Consider the following 18,918-nt stretch of genomic DNA (forward strand, 5'->3'; position numbering starts at 1 on the left):
CTTCTTTTACTGTCGGGTTTAATCAGCCTTCTACCAGATGACAAGTACTGTTTAATGCCCTAATGTTGTTAGATTTTTTTTTTTTTTTTTTTAAATATATATTTGTGTCATTACCCTTTGTTAAACATTGCAGTCCAGTATACTGCAGGTAGTTTACATGTAAATGTGACAGCCTTATCTGTAGGAGGCTGGTTACTGTAGCTGAATGTATCCAGTTTGCCCTGCCTCCCAGACAGGACCCAGTTTAAGAATGAAAGTCATATTCTCTTTGAGAATATTTGGGCTTGAAGTAAACAGAGCTATTTGCAGTACAGTATGGACAGGAAGTCAATTGTTGCAACTCCCCTAGTGATTCTAGAAGGGATAACAATGAACTTCCTGTCTGTACTGAAGCACATTTCCTTTCAGAAGTAACATTGTATTAAGATCAGTTTAGGATCAGGATCAATTTGCTTACATAACAAAAATGATTACTGTGCTGGCACCTAGGTTTCTATATTTGTATACCTTATAAACAGTAATAAATATTGATTGTAGCACGTCTCAATTCTAGTCCACTGCATAATATTTGCAGTTTTTGTAGAGTGAATGTACTATTGGTCTTGACTCACTCACTTGTATATACCCAGTATAGACCTCACACTATAAGGTACTGAAACCAAATCAACTTTGGGGATTCTTAACTCAGAAACCAAATTGCCCTCTGGCACCGATACTGCATTCATACATTTGGATCACATTGCAAGACACAACCCAAATGCTAGTACCACATACAGCACTCTCAAAAGGACCCTGCAGAACAGTTGTGGTGAAATCACATGTGTGTTTGTCTGGCTAAAACTGACCTGCATTTTAAAAGAGGGGGCCAGTACACAAGGCTTTCAAATAACTACTATACATGACCAGGTCTTATTTTACGATACACTAAATAGGTATAGACTAGCACTGAATAGTAGATTACTTGAATCAAAGTAACAGTTGACCTCAGAAACTGGTAGTCGACCAACTGGGTGTCATGTGACTAGCAATAAAAAAAACAAATGTAACAAAAGTCATGTTTGTGTGTTTACACCAGTAGCAAACTAGCAGTGCCAGTATTTAAATTGTATTCAGCTGTTTTTGAAGCATGTGGTTTCAGATGGACGGAAGTGCAGTTGCAGTGTCAGGCAGCACAGGCTAGGATGCTGAGCAAAAAACTATTAGCACTATAAGCAGCACCGTCTGTTTATGCAACATAAACTATATAAAAAGAATTGAAGGGGTCACCACTCCACCTCCATAAACCAAGTTAGCAATAAAATAAATACATCTCGGCTTAAATGATCTGCACATACAGGGAATCATTTGCTACACATACTGTATCCATGCTTCCAGGAATATTATATTAAGATATCAAAAAAGTGACAGGTCCCTGCAAACAAAGGCTATGCCCACTTCACTTTAGTAATTCAGTATGTGTCTTGCTTTATTTTTTTAACCAGGAGCGTTTGATTTCACAATTTTTTTTATCCATACAACAAAATATAAAATTGTATAGTCCACCCTGTGCCTCAATGATAAACCCATACAGTTTGAGAACGAACGAAAGAATGACCCAAGTTTGACACAGAGAGACTATCCCCAGCACTGAATAATAAGGACTCAAAACGCCTTAAAACAGCATAACCCATTGTAGTTCTCTCACCATTAGCCCTTCACTATCAAAAGCCACATTTGTCTAAATCCCCCCTCCATTTAAAGAGAGTGTGGGAGATAAAGCCTGGAGTCAAGAGAGTTCCATCTCCCTCCTACATGCCAAACACTGCTCTATCTGTGGCCATAGGACAAAGGGATCGAAGACAGCTTTCTGCCAAAGAAAGGGGATATGGTACACAAATACATTCCATTTCACTGGTATGAAACAGCAATTGTTGATTTGTACATACTTTTGATAGTAGCTCAATGACCATGTAGAATTATTTGGCAAGCAGTTGTTACTTTCAACAACCTTTGCCAGCTTACATTTGCCATGCATGCTTCAGCTGCCTACTGTTCTTTGTAACTGCTTAACACCACAAGCAGGGGGACACAGGATGATATCAGAGTGAGCAAACGTGAGTTGGGAAATGCCTGTAACCCACAAACAATTCAATATAATCCAGGCATTTACAGCATAAACCTTTCAAACCCAACATAAAAGTGAAGTCTTTTAGCAAATGCAGAAAACTCCAAATAGCACACCAAGTCCAAAAAGGGTTACATATTCTGCTCCTTCTCCATAGACAGACTTGGTAACAGTCTTAGAATTAAAGATAGTACAGGCTTTGTTGCAGGCTATGATACAGGCGGTGGCTGAAGACATCACTGCCATAAAAACTAGTGTAAACTGTTCAAGAATGGTAATGGTGGAGGACCGCATAGCAATACAGATAACAATCACAGAAAAAAAAGAAACACGCTTTTAAAAAAAAAAAACCATTTGTTCGTAAAAAATATTTTAGCATGGCCAGTTAAAAATCTGACTGTGTCAATGAAAATATATATGTGTCATGTATGGAACATGGACATATATAAAAAAAAATATATATAAAATATATATAAATATTTAACAAATTGGATAATAAATAATGGAATTCTGGCAATATACAAAAGGGACCAAAAGCAACCAAAACAACCTGATTCATTGAAAATGTGAAATAAATAAATAAATAAATAAAACTAATTCATCCCAGATACCCTGATCATGTGGCAAAAGATGGGGCTGTTCACTGTGGCTTGAATGGCCAGCAAGGTGTTGACCAAGGCAACATAACCCTAAACAGCTTTGGTCTCGTGCCTCTGATCCACAAACACGAAAACATAAATTTAAATCAGAATAGGTCCTTGTGCCTACAATGTTGCCATTTCTCTTACTTTGTAAAGATTGTGTGTGAAAATGTTGGTTTACTGCACCGAGGTAGGTCTGTCTTCAGCTCAGCAGCAACATTCCAAACCACTCGCATTCAAGGCTATCTCCTAATATGGTCACCTACCGGAAATACACAAGTAGGACCTTGTTTTAAAGATCTGATGTTTCTCACAGTACCTGAGAGAAGAGTTAAAGGTCCATGTCACCAGCGGGATATTTAACATTGGGCAGACCTTAAGTTTTTAAAATAGACTTGTGATGGGGTCAGGACTTTGAATACTCTGACAGAATCAGTGCACACACTTTGTTTTTGTTCTTTTGTCTATAATTGAGTGTAGGTAAAGAATGGGGGTTTTAGGTAAAGAGCAATGTTTGGAATGGTTTGGATTTTACTGGTTGAAGAATAATGGTATTAATTTATATAGATGTGGGGCAACAACTACAGCATATTATTTTTAATTGGAAACACAAACAAGGTCAAGTACTTCATGCAAGAGCGTGGAGAGATACCAATGTGGGTAATTTCCCAGAAGGGAGGTACAACCTATTACATTTAAAGATGGAATACCTGTTCAACAAACGTTATACACAACACCATGCTCAAACAGCCATGGTTGGGGTCCTCTTCTCATTATATATATATATATGATCTAATACCCCTTTTGCACAGGCGAGTTATGATGGCTCACAACCAGCATAGATGCTGCATTTTAGTCTGTGTAAATTGCCTATAGAGCAGTCCTATTTTATGCAGTCTCTGAACCACGTTGCGAGGTGATTCAGAGACAAAACTGAACCGTCTTAACTCCTGTGTGAAAGGCTATGTCGGTACTGAAGAGCTATAGTGGGTGTGGATTGAACATCCCATGTGACTGTATACCGGACGTGTTGGGTATTTGTTACCATGCATTCATTTTTTTTCAAATACAATGGCTGATCAAGAACAAGGTAGTAATCCAAGTCTGAAATAAGTTAAGGAATTGTTAACAAGAAGGTGAATTCACAAATAGAAGGGACAGCGCATGAAGCTGTAATTTATGGGCGAATCACCATTGCCATGACAATCTGTTGACTGACCGGTTTGAAAGTTGTACTCGCATGATCCCTTTGGCTGGGTGAAATGATTGACTATTATAAGGCATATATTGCGCAATTTCGTGCTGTGTGAATGGGTATTGTAAATATATTTTTTTAAATTCTGAGATGGCTCAGTAGAAACATTTGTTTGTGAAAGTGGTTTAAGAAATGTGGGTATTAATACTTTTTGCAAAGTCATTAAATGTGGCAATCCAGAAGGAAATAACTGACAATGAAGGAAGTCTTGATATTACTGGCAACAGTGAACAACCATCAACAACTATCATTTAAATTCTGGCAAACTTAAATGTGGTGGACCCAGGGTTCTTTGCTAATTTAGGGAAACTAGTTGGGAGACCTGCCTGTAGTTATAGGGGGAAGACTTTCTGGATAAATCAACACCAGATAATAACTAAGAGTCCCAGTAACTGTAGAGCTCTGGCAGAACTTAGCAGAGAGCTCGGCCTGACGGATACATGATGATTAATACATCTCACGGAAAGGGATTATGCATTCTACTCCTCAGTGCAAAAAAGGTAATCTAGAACCGATTATTTTTTAATCTCCAAAAAACAGTGAATGGGGGTCAGTAAATGCGATATAGGAGTTCTTGCAATAGCAGGCCATGCAAATGTGGATCTTAGAAATGGATGTGGGAAGGAAGCCAGAAAAAAAAAAACCCACAGAAACACACAACAATAGTATATTACAGGACTCTGCACAAACAGCCATACTTAAAGAAATTTGAACTATTTTTTATTATTAAAAACAAGTTTAACACAATACAGCTCAGTGGTATGGGAAGCTTTTAAGCATATATAAAAAGGGGTGAATTGATTAACATCTACAAATAAAAAAAAAAAAATAATGATTTAGAAAAGGTAAGCAAACTTGAGAACATTAAGTAAGTAATTAGTGTGGAGTGTGCAGCAGTGTGGAGTAGTGGTTAGGGCTCTGGACTCTTGACCGGAGGGTCGTGGGTTCAATCCCTGGTAGGGGACACTGCTGCTGTACCCTTGAGCAAGGTACTTTACCTAGATTGCTCCAGTAAAAACCCAACTGTATAAATGGGTAATTGTATGTCAAAAATAAATTGTAATAAATAGAAATTAATAATAATAATAATAATAATTACAGAACATATGGATGTAATCCTTCTGCAGAAACTTCATAAAAAAACACAAGTTAAATTCAATTCATAATAAAAAAAACAGAATATGCACTTGGGGTAAGGATAGCGATACCTTCAAGGCGTGCTCCTATCAGGAAGCAGACCCAGAGACAGAAGCTGCAGTTTTAAGCGCTAGTGCGCACGTTTAATCTCACAACACAAACTACTAACAAAACAAACAGGAACAAGACAACAAAACTATATTAAACATCTATAAATTCATAAATATGATGTTTAAGCTCTATAAATTTTCCCAACACTATATCTCCCGTGGCCCACTCACCTAAACACCAAACAATACCGTGTTGATCCACCGTGCAAGCACTTATTCACCACCGTAGCACAGCACACTTCTCACAACACCAACACCACATACATTAACCTCAACTCGCATTCAACTAACATACACTAAACTCAACACCCTTTACATAACTCTGTGACTGGAGCCTAATTAAATCATCACTTACTAAATCTATGGCCCCAGCCACATTCCCACGTCTGTTTCAGCAGGGAGGAATTTCACTCCCTTCCAACCCAATATTTCCCACATACATTACACTGGCAGGGCTTTCATCCTGCCACAGCACCATACAGATTAAAACAAACCCATTACGAAAACAGGGGAGAAAGCAAACTACTAGCACGTCAACTTAAATATAGAAATTAACTTCAGTATTCCAGCAATTAAAGATGAGACTGGACAGCTACATACAGACCATGGCTAGCTCTCACTTAATTACAAGATCCAGTTAATAAAGGGAGTCTAACTGCCAAACCTGAAATCTTATCATTTTGCCTTCTCTTACTCAAATAGCTTCTTTGGGAAAGACAGGGAATGAAAGACCAGATTAGGTAAATATTGAAGCAAAAAGATGCAAATAACCTTCCCCCCCAATTGATTATGTGGAACAGGAACAGCCTGAGAAAATGCGTTCTAATCCTGTTATAGCTCATACTGTTTCAGGCTAGGCACAGGACACATGTATGTTATATGAAAAAATTCCCATTTAAAAACCACAAAACCACCACACAACTTAAATATGTTCACTAAAGCATCTTTATTTATTTATTATATATATATATATATATATATATATATATATATATATATATATATATATATTCCAATCATGTCCAGATAGTGAAAGTGACACACCCACCTCCACTACATTCCCGTTGAGTATTTTACCCCCTACAGGATATACAGTGGTGACTTGTAATAAGAGGCTAAGCCTGCGTGTAATTTTGTAAAAGTAAAAAAAAAAAAAAAAAAAAAATAAATAAATAAATAAACACACCTGCTTACCTTACGTCATGGTCTACTGTATTACTATTGGATAACATTTAGCCTCAAAATGGGTGGGATTGTGTGTCTTCCACATGCAAAATCACCCTCTTTCTGTTAAGTTTTACTGTATTTGTATTGGCTACAAGATTTGGCTAGCTTCTACGACTCAGTTAGACTTAATCTTGACATGTTTCGAGTCAAGTGTGGCTACTCCCTTAAGTTTCAATTTCCATATACAGTACATTTCTACATTTTTTAAATTCATACATCATTTTCCTCGCTTTCAATTCATGGTACCCAAAAAAAAAAAAAAAAAAAAAAAAAAAAAAAAAAGAAGAAATGGTTGAGTATTCGCAGTTTGGTTTTTCAAACCGGCTCTTCATCTTCCAAATATTTTTTCTACAAATGACATCACTCAGGTTTCAATCAAGTCCAGAATGTTTGTTTATTCAGTTGCTTGCCTCAAGTGCTGCGTATACTATTATTATTGTATTACATTTTATGAAATTACAAAAGTACCTTTTGAAACATGCAAAGTTTTATTGGGTTATTTATTTATATATATATATTATATATATATATATATATATATATATATATATATATATATATATATATATACACACACACACACACACACACACACACACACAGTGCCTTGCATAAGTATTCACCCTCCCTTGGACTTTTCCACATTTTGTAGTGTTACAACCTGGAATTAAAATGGATTTAATTGGGATTTTTACCATTTGATTTACACAACATACTTAACACTTTGAAGGTGCAAAATATTTATTGTGGACACAAAAGTTAATTAAACAAAACAAAAAAAAAAAAAACAAAAAAAAAAAAACACACGACATTTGTTGGTTGCATAAGTATTCACCCCCCCTGAGTCAATACTTGGTAGAAGCACCTTTGGCAGCAATTACAGCTGTGAGTCTTTTTGGGTAAGTCTTTACCAGATCTGCATCCTGCAATTTTTGCCCATTCTTCTTGGCAAAATTGCTCAAGCTCTGCCAAGTTGGATGGGGACCGTTGGTGAACAGCAATTCAAGTCTTGCCACAGATTCTCAATCGGATTGAGGTCTGGGTTTTGACTGGGCCATTCTAAGACATTCAGGTTCTTGTTTTTAAACCACTCCCGTGTAGCTTTGGCTGTGTGTTTAGGGTCATTGTCCTGCTGGAAGGTGAACCTCCGCCCCAGTCCCAGGTCTCTTGCAGACTGAAACAGGTTTTCCTCTAGAATTTCCCTGTATTTGGCTCCATCCATCTTGCCCTCAATCCTGACCAGTTTCCCAGTCCCTGCCAATGAAAAGCATCCCCATAACATGATGCTGCCACCACCATGCTTCACCGTGGGGATGGTGTTCTCAGGGTGATGAAGTGTTGGCTTTGCGCCACACATAGCGTTTTGAGCTAAGGTCAAAAAGTTCAATTTTGGTCTCATCAGAGCAGAGAACTTTTTTCCACATGTTTGCTGTGTCTCCCACGTGCCTTTTGGCAAAATCCAAACAGGATTTGATATGGGTTTTTTCAGCAATGGCTTTCTTCTCGCCACTCTTCCATAAAGCCCAGCTTTGTGGAGCGTCCGGGTTATAGTTGTCCCATGGACGGTTTCCCCCATCTCAGCTGTGGATCTCTCCAGCTCCTTCAGAGTTACCATTGGCCTCTTGGCTGCTTCTCTGACTAATGCCCTCCTTACCTGGTCACTGAGTTTTGGTGGACGGCCTTCTCTCGGCAGAGCCGCGGTTGTGCCATATTCTTTCCATTTTTTAATAATGGATTTAACGGTGCTCCGGGGGATGATCAAATTTTGGGATATTTTTTTATAACCCATCCCTGATTGGTGCTTCTCCAGGACTTTATCCCAGACTTGTTTTGATAGCTCCTTGGTCTTCATGATGCTGTTTGTTTAGATATGCTCTCTGACAAACTCTGCGGCCTTTCAGAAACAGGTGTATTTAATCTGAGATCATGTGACACTTTAATTGCACACAGGTGGACTCCATTCAACTAATTATGTGACTTCTGAAGGCAATTGGTTGCACCAGAGCTTATTTAGGGGTGTCACAGCAAAGGGGGTGAATACTTATGCAATCAAGACTTTTCAGTTTTTTATTTGTAAATAATTTTGAAAAATATGTAGATTTTTTTCCCCACTTCAACATTACGGACTATTTTGTGTAGATCAGTGACAAAAAATCCCAATTAAATCAATTTTAATTCCAGGTTGTAACACTACAAAATAACACTACAAAAAAGGCACTAATTATATTTATATATATATATATATATATATATATATATATATATATATATATATATATATATATATATATATATATATATATATATAATAATAGGAGGCTGTAACCAGGAGGTCCCCGGTTCAAATCCCACCTCAGCCACTGACTCATTGTGTGACCCTGAGCAAGTCCCTTAACCTCCTTGTGCTCCGTCTTTCGGGTGAGACGTAGTTATAAGTGACTCTGCAGCTGATGCATAGTTCACACACCCTAGTCTCTGTAAGTCGCCTTGGATAAAGGCGTCTGCTAAACAACACCAACAACACCACATATAGAAGTATAAGTAGTATATATATCAAGAAATAAAAAACTGAAATATCTTGCTTGCATAAGTATTTAACCCCCACACATTAATATTTGGTAGAACCACCTTTCGCTGCAATAACAGCTTTAAGTCTTTTGGGGTAAGTATGTACCAGCTTTGCACAGTGTCAGAGTGATTTTGGCCCATTCTTCTTGGCAGATTTGCTCCAGGTTGTTCAGGTTGGTTGGACGACGCTTGTGGACCGCAATTTTCAAATAGTGCCACAGATTCTCAATGGGTTTGAGATCAGGACTTTGACTGGGCCACTGTAGGACATTCACCTTTTTGTTCTTGAGCCACTCCAATGTTGCTTTGGCCTTGTGCTTGGGATCATTGTCCTGCTGAAAGGTGAATTTCCTCCCAAGCTTCAGTTTTTTAGCGGACTGAAGCAGGTTCTCTTGCAGTATTTCCCTGTATTTTGCGCCATCCATTCTTCCTTCAATTTTAACAATATGCCCAGTCCCTGCTGAAGAGAAGCATCCCCACAGCATGATGCTGCCACCACCATACTTCACTGTAGGGATGGTGTGTCTTGAGGCATGGGCAGTGTTTGGTTTGCGCCACACATAGCGCTTTGAGTTTTGGCCAAAAAGCTCCATCTTGGTCTCATCTGACCACAAAACCTTTTCCCACATCGCAGCTGGGTCACTCTCATGCTTTCTGGCAAACTCCAGACTTGCTTTCAGATGGTACTTTTTGAGTAACGGCTTCTTTCTTGCCACCCTCCCATACAGGCCAGTGTTATGCAGAGCTCTTGATATGGTTGACTGGTGCACCATTAATCCACTCTCAGCCACTGAACTCTGTAGCTCCTTCAAAGTGATTGTTGGCCTCTCTGTGGCTTCTCTCACAAGTCTCCTTGTTTGAGCACTGAGTTTTGAGGGACGGCCTTTTCTTGGCAGTGCCTGGGTGGTGTGATGCAGCTTCCACTTCCTGATTATTGATCCAACTGTGCTCACTGGGATATCCAAACACTTGGATATTATTTAGTACCCTTTCCCTAATCTATGCATTTGTATTACTTTATCTCTAACTTCTGTAGAATGCTCTTTGGTCTTCATTTTCCTTCAGATTCACAGCCTGACCAATGATCCTTCAACAGTGGGGTTTTTATCCAGAAAATGTGACAGCAACTTTAATGGTTCACGGGTGGAGGCCAATGGAAAGGTAATTGTGTCCTCGTTAAGGCAATTTCTTTCAAATCGGTGTAAACTGGGAACTTCCACAGCACAGGGGTTGAATACTTATGCAAGCAAGATATTTCAGTTTATTTTTCTTAAATATTTCCCAACATAAAACCAATGTCACCTTACAATAATTGATTTTGAGTTTCAGTGTTTTAAAATAAAATATCAAACAGAACGAAATTTCAATGTACCATTTGTAATTCAGTAATATGAGAGAATTGGTCAGGGGCCTGACTACTTTTGCAAGGCACTGTGTGTAATACACACACACACACACACACACACACACATACATATATATACCGTTAGCATAGAGCCCTGAACAATAATGTGGAGCACATTAAGTGTGTGAATGAAATATTTCCTTGGCAGAGTTTGCCGATTCAGTTGTTTTCTCCTGCTTGGTAAAGAAATTCCACCCAATGCTTTGTTTGGATGCCATTGTTCTGTATTCACAATACAGAATTTAGTGATCAGGAGCGGCACTTTGTTACAGCCAAACAGACGCACATGTCTTGCGATTGTCCAGCTGGCTTATTTACGGTAGCTACTGTGACAGTCCATAACGAAGCATCATGCTGTACTACTGCATTAGTTTTAAAACTGTACATAAGCCATGTTAACAGCGGAATGTGGCCAATATATATGTCGCAAACAATCCCACAGCATGATGCACATTTAACATTAACTATTTAAAACATATTATTATTATTACGATGTTTCCAGTAGTGAAAAACTTTACACAAGTCTACAGATCTGAAGGGACTAAATGTATACACGTGTACTATATAATATTTAAATATGTATCATGCACTTAATACATGTGATATTTTTATTTAAATCATTACCGGGTATTTCACAGCGGGTACCCGGTTCTGGATTTTCTACCCGTGCCAATTAAAGTCAGGAGCCGCTACTGATATACAGCAGTGTGCAAATTTATCAGAACATCTCAAGATGGGTCATTTATATTCTTTTTATGCCCATAAAATTTATGGAAAACTATAGGCTTTTTTTTTTTTTTTAAAAAGATAAAAAGCCAAAAACGCAGGAGGCTCCTGAGTGGCGCATCCAGTAAAAAGCCGCTCCACGTAGAGTGCAGGATCTCACTTTACATGTGGAATATGATGCGTTTCTGATTAATAATGTCCCTGGAATGTATGATAAAGCAGAATTTGTGCAAGTCGATGTGTGTGTAAAAATGTTAGACCACTTTGTGCTTTAATTAGGCATCTTAAAACAACTTCTAAAAAGTCTCATGCACTTTACCATTTGTGACTTCATTTACTCTTACTATTTTAAATGAATTGCAAGTGTGGCCTCAAAGCCTTCAATTAAATGAGACAAATCACCAATTTTTCCTATTTTGACAATTTTATAATATTTGGTTACAGTGGTTTGATTTCAAATGCACAAGACTGAAGCAATGGGGTGTTCTAACACATCTGCAGACTACTGTAAATAAAACCAAGAGGAAGTGCTGTGAGCAGAAAGATGCAGCCCTCACCGTATGCAATGAGTTTGCCCATCGGTTTGAGGAGGTTAAAGGCCTTACAGGTGTCAGATCCACCAAGGGGGTCCAGCACAATATCAACACCTACAGAAAGGGGTGAGAAAAGAAGGCACATTAAAACAAGGTCCAAAAGAAAAAAAAAAATTCCTATAGGAGCCTCAGAGCAGAAAATAAAAGTTTGGTGTAGATTGGTTCAAAATCAATCATATTTCACAAAGTAGAGTGTGACAAAGACATATGGGTCAGTGCAATATTGAATGAAATGTGTAAAATTACAATTAGTGCTATTTAACATACTATACACTACTTTATAAAACACTGATTATATCCAGGTAAGTTTAAATACAGATGTATTATGTTGAGAGGACTGTGTGGGTATTTCAATATAAAATTTGAAGTGGAGCAACAATCTATTCGACTAAAAACACTGGCTAATAAGTCAAAAGAAATGTGTTGTTTAAATGTATATGCACACCACCAGTACGCAGAACAAATACAATACATATCCCACTGCATTGTCACTCTCCAGGCTTGCATAGTTACTAATTATTTGGGATGTAATGACATCGGACCTGAAATCCCAGTCTGTGTCAGTGCAGTGTCTCTTTCTAAAACAGCATTACAGTGTGAAGCTGGGTCCTAAAAATTCCTTTGCGTAATCACAAACTGGAATCTCTGCAAACAGGCAATTCTGGATGTTAACGAGAAGCAGGTCTCTTCCCCCCCCTCCCACCTGCCCCATCATTAACATATTCGCCTAAGCGATTCTGATGACAGTGCAGTCCAAACAGATAACTGAGCACTGTGTTAAGACCTGCTGAAACCAGGTTTATTTAGTGGTGCAATCAGGAACTTTAAATTAACACACTATAAAAAGCAAAAGCAGTCCTAAGTAACAACTGCATGGTGTTTGGACTGACACAGAGGAAATCAAAGAAAGAAAGTTATGATTGGGATGAGTGAGGGGTATTTCTTTGGCATACTCCATCGCTAAATTCTTGTAGTTCACATTTAGAGGATGCCACAATGAAATAATTTGCTTTATGTATGTATTCATTTAAGATTGAGTTTAGTTTGGTATGTAACTATTCACAAACCACAATTTCCAACACCCTTAATTTAGTTGATGTACTGTAGAGCTACAACTACAGTACTAAAAAAAAAATACAAAAGCCAACCCTGCTTTGAACAGAGTTACGTCTAATCAACTGAACTATTTCCAGTTGGAAACCTTCCGACAAGTCAAAAGATAATGTTGCAAGACCATTAGAAATCAACAGCTGCCTCCCTTTGAAAAGAACTATTGTTTTGCTGAGAGACGACAATACAATGCCTACTTCAAGCAAAGTACTGTATCCTTTTCTTTCGGTGGAACTTCAGATAGAGATGAGAGAAACTGCAGTGTTCATCACCTTAAGATGACCGACTTCCTTATTGAAAATCAATAAGTATTCAACATTTCAAATATAAAACATTTTAGATGAGAAACTAGTTGTGTGAATGTCGATTGTCAAGGGAATTCTGGTTCTACATGATGCTGAACTCATAAGGTGTGTGTACTATATATATACACACACAGTACTGTGCAAAAGTTTTAGGCAGGTGTGAAAAAATGCTGTAAAGTAAGAATGCTTTCAAAAATAGACATGTTAATAGTTTATATTTATCAATTAACAAAATGCAAAGTGAGTGAACAGAAGAAATCTACATCAAATCAATATTTGGTGTGACCACCCTTTGCCTTCAAAACAGCATCAATTCTTCTAGGTACACTTGCACACAGTTTTTGAAGGAACTCGGCAGGTAGGTTGGCCCAAACATCTTTGAGAACTAACCACAGTTCTGTGGATTTAGGCAGCCTCAGTTGCTTCTCTCTCTTCATGCAATCCCAGACAGACTCGATGATGTTGAGATCAGGGCTTTGTGGGGGCCATACCATCACTTCCAGGACTCCTCCTTGTTCTTTACGCTGAAGATAGTTCTTAATGACTTTCGCTGTATGTTTGGGGTCGTTGTCATGCTGCAGAATAAATTTGGGGCCAATCAGATGCCTCCCTGATGGTATTGCATGATGGATAAGCATCTGCCTGTACTTCTCAGCATTGAGGAGGCCATTAATTCTGACCAAATCCCCAACTCCATTTGAAGAAATGCAGCCCCAAACTTGCAAGGAACCTCCACCATGCTTCACTGTTGCCTGCAGACACTCATTCGTGTACCGCTCTCCAGCCCTTCGGCTAACAAACTGCCTTCTGCTACAGCCAAATATTTCACATTTTGACTCAGTCCAGAGCACCTGCTGCCATTTCTCTGCGCCTCAGTTCCTGTGTTTTTGTGCATAGTTGAGTCGCTTGGCCTTGTTTCCACGTCGGAGGTATGGCTTTTTGGCCGCACGTCTTCCATGAAGGCCACTTCTGACCAGACTTCTCCGGACAGTAGATGGGTGTACCAGGGTCCCACTGTTTTCTGCCAATTCTGAGCTGATGGCACTGCTGGACATCTTCCGATTGCGAAGGGAACTAAGCATGATGTGTCTTTCATCTGCTGCAGTAAGTTTCCTTGGCCGACCACTGCGTCTACGGTCCTCAACGTTGCCCGTTTCTTTGTGCTTCTTCAAAAGAGCATGGACAGCACATCTAGAAACCCCTGTCTGCCTTGAAATTTCTGCCTGGGAGAGACCTTGCTGATGCAGTATAACTACCTTGTGTCTTGTTGCTGTGCTCAGTCTTGCCATGGTGTATGACTTGACAGTAAACTGTCTTCAGCAACCTCACCTTGTTAGCCGAGTTTGGCTGTTTCTCACCCAGTTTTATTCCTCCTCCACAGCTGTTTCTGTTTCAGTTAATGATTGTGTTTCAACCTACATATTGAATTGATGATCATTAGCACCTGTTTGGTATAATTGTTTAATCATACACCTGACTATATGCCTACAAAATCCCTGACTGTGCAAGGCAAAGGGTGGTCACACCAAATATGGATTTGATTTAGATTTTTCTTCTGTTCACTCACTTTGCATTTAGTTAATTGATATATAATCAATTAACATGTCTTTTTGAAAGCATTCTTACTTTATTGCATTTTTTCACACCTGCCTAAAACTTTTGCACAGTAATATATATATATATATATATATATATATATATATATATATATATATATAATTTCTTACATTTGATGTCCCCGGGTGGGCGACTAGACTAGATTCTTAAATAGATTGTATACCTAACACACTACATATGCTTTTGGACTGCTTAAAGTAAGAAAGCCAACGAGTGTGTGTATTTTAAATATTGATAGAGACAATCTATTTGACTAAAAGGGTCCAAAGAAATGTTTAAATGTGTATGCACATCAACAGTATGCAGAATACATGAAAATACATCAATATAAAATAAATAAATACAAATAAATCTTGAATTTAATTTAACAGTATTATATATTTAGTGTTCCATGTTTTTTTTTTTTTTTTTATTTAGTCATTGCCAATTATTTATTATTTTGTCCCCAATTTGGAAATGGCCAATTATTTGTAGGCTCAGTCACCGCTACCTTAATGCATTTTAATTCCAGGCTATAAGGCAACAGTTGACAATTTTGAAAGGGGGTGTAGACTTTCTGTAGGCACTGTATCTATCTATCTATCTATCTATCTATCTATCTATCTATCTATCCATCCACATTTTTGTAACAATTTAGTAAAATCGACAATTATTTGTATTTTCTCCCAATTTAGATTATCCAATAATCTTTAAAAGGCTCATTGGTAAAAAAAAAAAAAATGTGTGGGGGGGGTGGGGTGGGAGAATCTCACTACACACACACACACACACACACACACACACACACACACACACACACACACACACACACACACACACACACACACACACACACACACACGGAATATGATGCGTTTCCGATTAATAATGTCCTTGGAATGTATGATAAAGCAGAATTTGTGCGAAGCCACGTTTTTCCCCCTAAGTTAACTGGTACTTTGTGAATGTTAGAATAGACAAAAAAAATTGTATAAAATCAGTAAAAACCAACGTCCAGTTAAAAAAAACAAAAACCTGTAATTTCAGTAAAATTCGGAATAAACCAAAAACCGCAGAACACTATATATATCGTCTCTAAATCACTGTACATAAATATTTAAGGCTGGGGCGATGTCTAATTTTTCACTATTGATATTCTCCAAAAAAAAAAAAAAAAAAGCTGATTCATCGACGTTCTGAAAGGGTAAAAACAAAACAAAAACAAGCAGTGATACATGTGGAGCTATGGATTACTGTGTAATATTGCAAGTAACAATTAAAAAAATTATGCATATTAAATTGATTACATCAGTTTATGCATATACGGCAGTAATTCAATATATTATGTTACCTTATTTCATGTTGATTTGTACCAGTTGGGGGGTCAAAGCAAAAAAAAGTTTAAATCCATAACAAGTCAGAGTAACAAAATCGAGAAAATAAAACAAATTTTAAATGTTATCACTGTCCACACCAGTTTAGCAACAGTGTTGTCCGTGGCTTATATTTTAAATGTGATAGTGTCCACATTGTTTTAAATTTAAGCGATGACTGGCACGTGCTTACAATCTGCCCAGCATAAACAGCATACCTCTTAATTTTTATTCAGGGGGGGGTGGGGGTAGTTCAAATGAATAAATGCAGATTTTGTTTTAAGTTTTGTAGGGTGTCAGCTCCAGAGGTCGCATTTACGCAGAATTCTGCATCATATACGCTGGACATTTTAATGAAAACGCAAAACAATAACAGCAGTGCGTTTCTAAAATACAGATGTGAAAGACAAGATTTCACATCTCGTCTTTCATCCCGTTCCAATGCAACGTGTAAATGGTTCCACTGCTCCCTGCATCCTCCAAAAAAGCCGCAGAGTTGTCCGTATTCCATATAGCACTGTGCACGCCCTGGTATTGGAGCGATTTAGTAATCTATATCAGAGCATCTTACCTATTGACTTTCAGCCAAAAACACATGCTCAGAAATCATGGATAAGACCATGGATGAGGCCTACAAGGTTTTTATTGACAACTATTCTGACAACTTTCCTGCTTTCACAGAACTTGCAGCAATTGCAATTACGATACCTGTATCTTGTGAACCAGCAGAACAGGGTTTTAGCTGTCAGAACAGCGTGCCGACCAGCAAACGCTCTCGTTTACGTGAGGATCGTCTAAAACTTATGATAATTTCAATGGAAGCTCCTGAGAATTATTAAGATTGATTTGGAAACAGCACGAGTCATTAGCACGACTTGGGTGCTAAAAGGAACATTTAAAAAGAGCCTTAATTCAGCAAAACTGTAAATAGTTATGATGTTGGACAGCTACCAGCAAAGACATTGGTACATGTTCTACCATCGGGACTGGGGGATTCATTCTAAGCTTGTGTGTCTTTTTACTACCATTATTTGCATGTCAACTCCATTAATCGGAAATAGTTACACTGGAAAATATAACTTGATGCAATATGTAAACGCTGATGTTATGGTTGAAAACGCAGATTTCACAAAAACGATGCACAGGCTTGATTATCGATAGTTGTCCAACGATACGATGCATTCCTAGGCCTTAAATATTTAATTTCTGGTTTAGCAGCTCAAAGGTTACAGCCGGACTAGTTTTAAAATGATCATCCACCTATTTGTACAAATGCATGATTCCAATTGCGCAGATTTCCACTCTGTTAGGCACCACTGCATTTTAGTAATATGCATGAATTTGTTTTCGGTGTTTGATAGAGCACATCCAGATCAATTTCACACATTTCTTAATTGCAAAAAGTAAGAAATGTGAGAAGTTTATCATGGTTAGTTATTAGTTTTATCTTGAGGCTAATAATTATGTTTTAAGCATTAAATGGCACACACAATTACACAGAGACGAGTAACCTGACAAACTTTTATAGTGCAGACTGTTTTGGATTTAGAATAACATTGCCAAATAGAAAGCAAATGTGTATTTCCAAAGAGATTTGATTCTGTGCATCCAAATACTTTAAAGTTAAATAATTACTGTTTGGTATCCCAAACTGTTGTGACATACAAAAGTTGTACATTATTATTTCAGCCATGACTGAATTCCCCATAAAGCGTTGCAGAAGTCAGGGTATCAAAATTGGCATTTAACAGTACTTTGGCCATTGAACACCACAGTGGGTCTATAATAAAAAAAAAAAATCATAATAAAATGACAAAAAAAATACTTGGGGTCTCGATGCGACTAGCAACCCAGGTAATTAGATACATACAGTGTAAGGAATTAATCATACGGTTAAAAAAACAAGCACCTTACCATTCAACTGAAGAGCAAGCTCTCTAAAATCAAGAAGCAAGTACAGGTCTTATGCTGATGTCAGTATTACTAACTCAACCGTCCATTACATCCTCCTCCCGCTTAATCATGAAGTGGAAACTAGTGGTTGTAGATCGAACCGACAGATTATCGTGCAAATTGACGACAATTATCACGCATGATAAAAGCATGATATAAAAAAAACCTCAAACAAATCTGTTAAGACACGTTTGATAAATACATTGGTATTTAAAATCTTGCACTCTCCAATTTTAATATTATTTTCATATTCCTGCCGTCACTAGCCTTTGCCCTGTTTTGTGTAAAATCTGACAAATGTCCAGTTGTAAACATAACTAAATTCAACATCAGCATCATCCATCAACACTGTCCAAAGGAGGGGGAAAAAAAGAGAGTTTGAAAACTGCATTAACATTATGGCCTATTCACACTGAAATTTGATTATTTTTTTTATTTATTTATTTATTTATTTATTTTAATTGCTGTTGGTTAATTTATGAATTACGTGGCCCAACTAGCGAAATCAGCAGTCCCTTCTAGAGCGCACAGCTCCAGGAGATGCATTTCACTTTTTGGCGTTACATTTTAATCAAAACTTTACATGGACTACATAGCCACTTAGATTTTCATTATCTTCAGCAAATACAACTATATCGTCCTTTTTTCCTAAACGGTATATTAGGAGGTAGCCTACCCTTTCCTACAACTGAACTTAACAGCGACGACTCTGGTTGATAATTTTATTTTGCGTCTCCATACTTGAATGTGTAGAATATCTCTTTCATACATGGATGTGGATTTATTATTAAAATCAACTTACTGCCCACATCGCA

General features: G+C 37.7%; 1 protein-coding gene across 1 annotated transcript in view; it reads right to left on the reverse strand.

The window, feature by feature from the left end:
- vat1 (vesicle amine transport 1) overlaps positions 1 to 18,918 on the reverse strand; it is an 81,859-nt gene that overhangs the window by 28,732 nt on the left and 34,209 nt on the right. Inside the window, exon 4 of the mRNA XM_034055711.3 lies at positions 11,731 to 11,820. Within this exon, the coding sequence (XP_033911602.1) occupies positions 11,731 to 11,820 (90 nt within the window). The remainder of the gene's footprint in view (positions 1 to 11,730; positions 11,821 to 18,918) is intronic.

Source organism: Acipenser ruthenus, chromosome 33 (assembly GCF_902713425.1).
Source record: "Acipenser ruthenus chromosome 33, fAciRut3.2 maternal haplotype, whole genome shotgun sequence".
NCBI classification, from domain to species: domain Eukaryota; kingdom Metazoa; phylum Chordata; class Actinopteri; order Acipenseriformes; family Acipenseridae; genus Acipenser; species Acipenser ruthenus.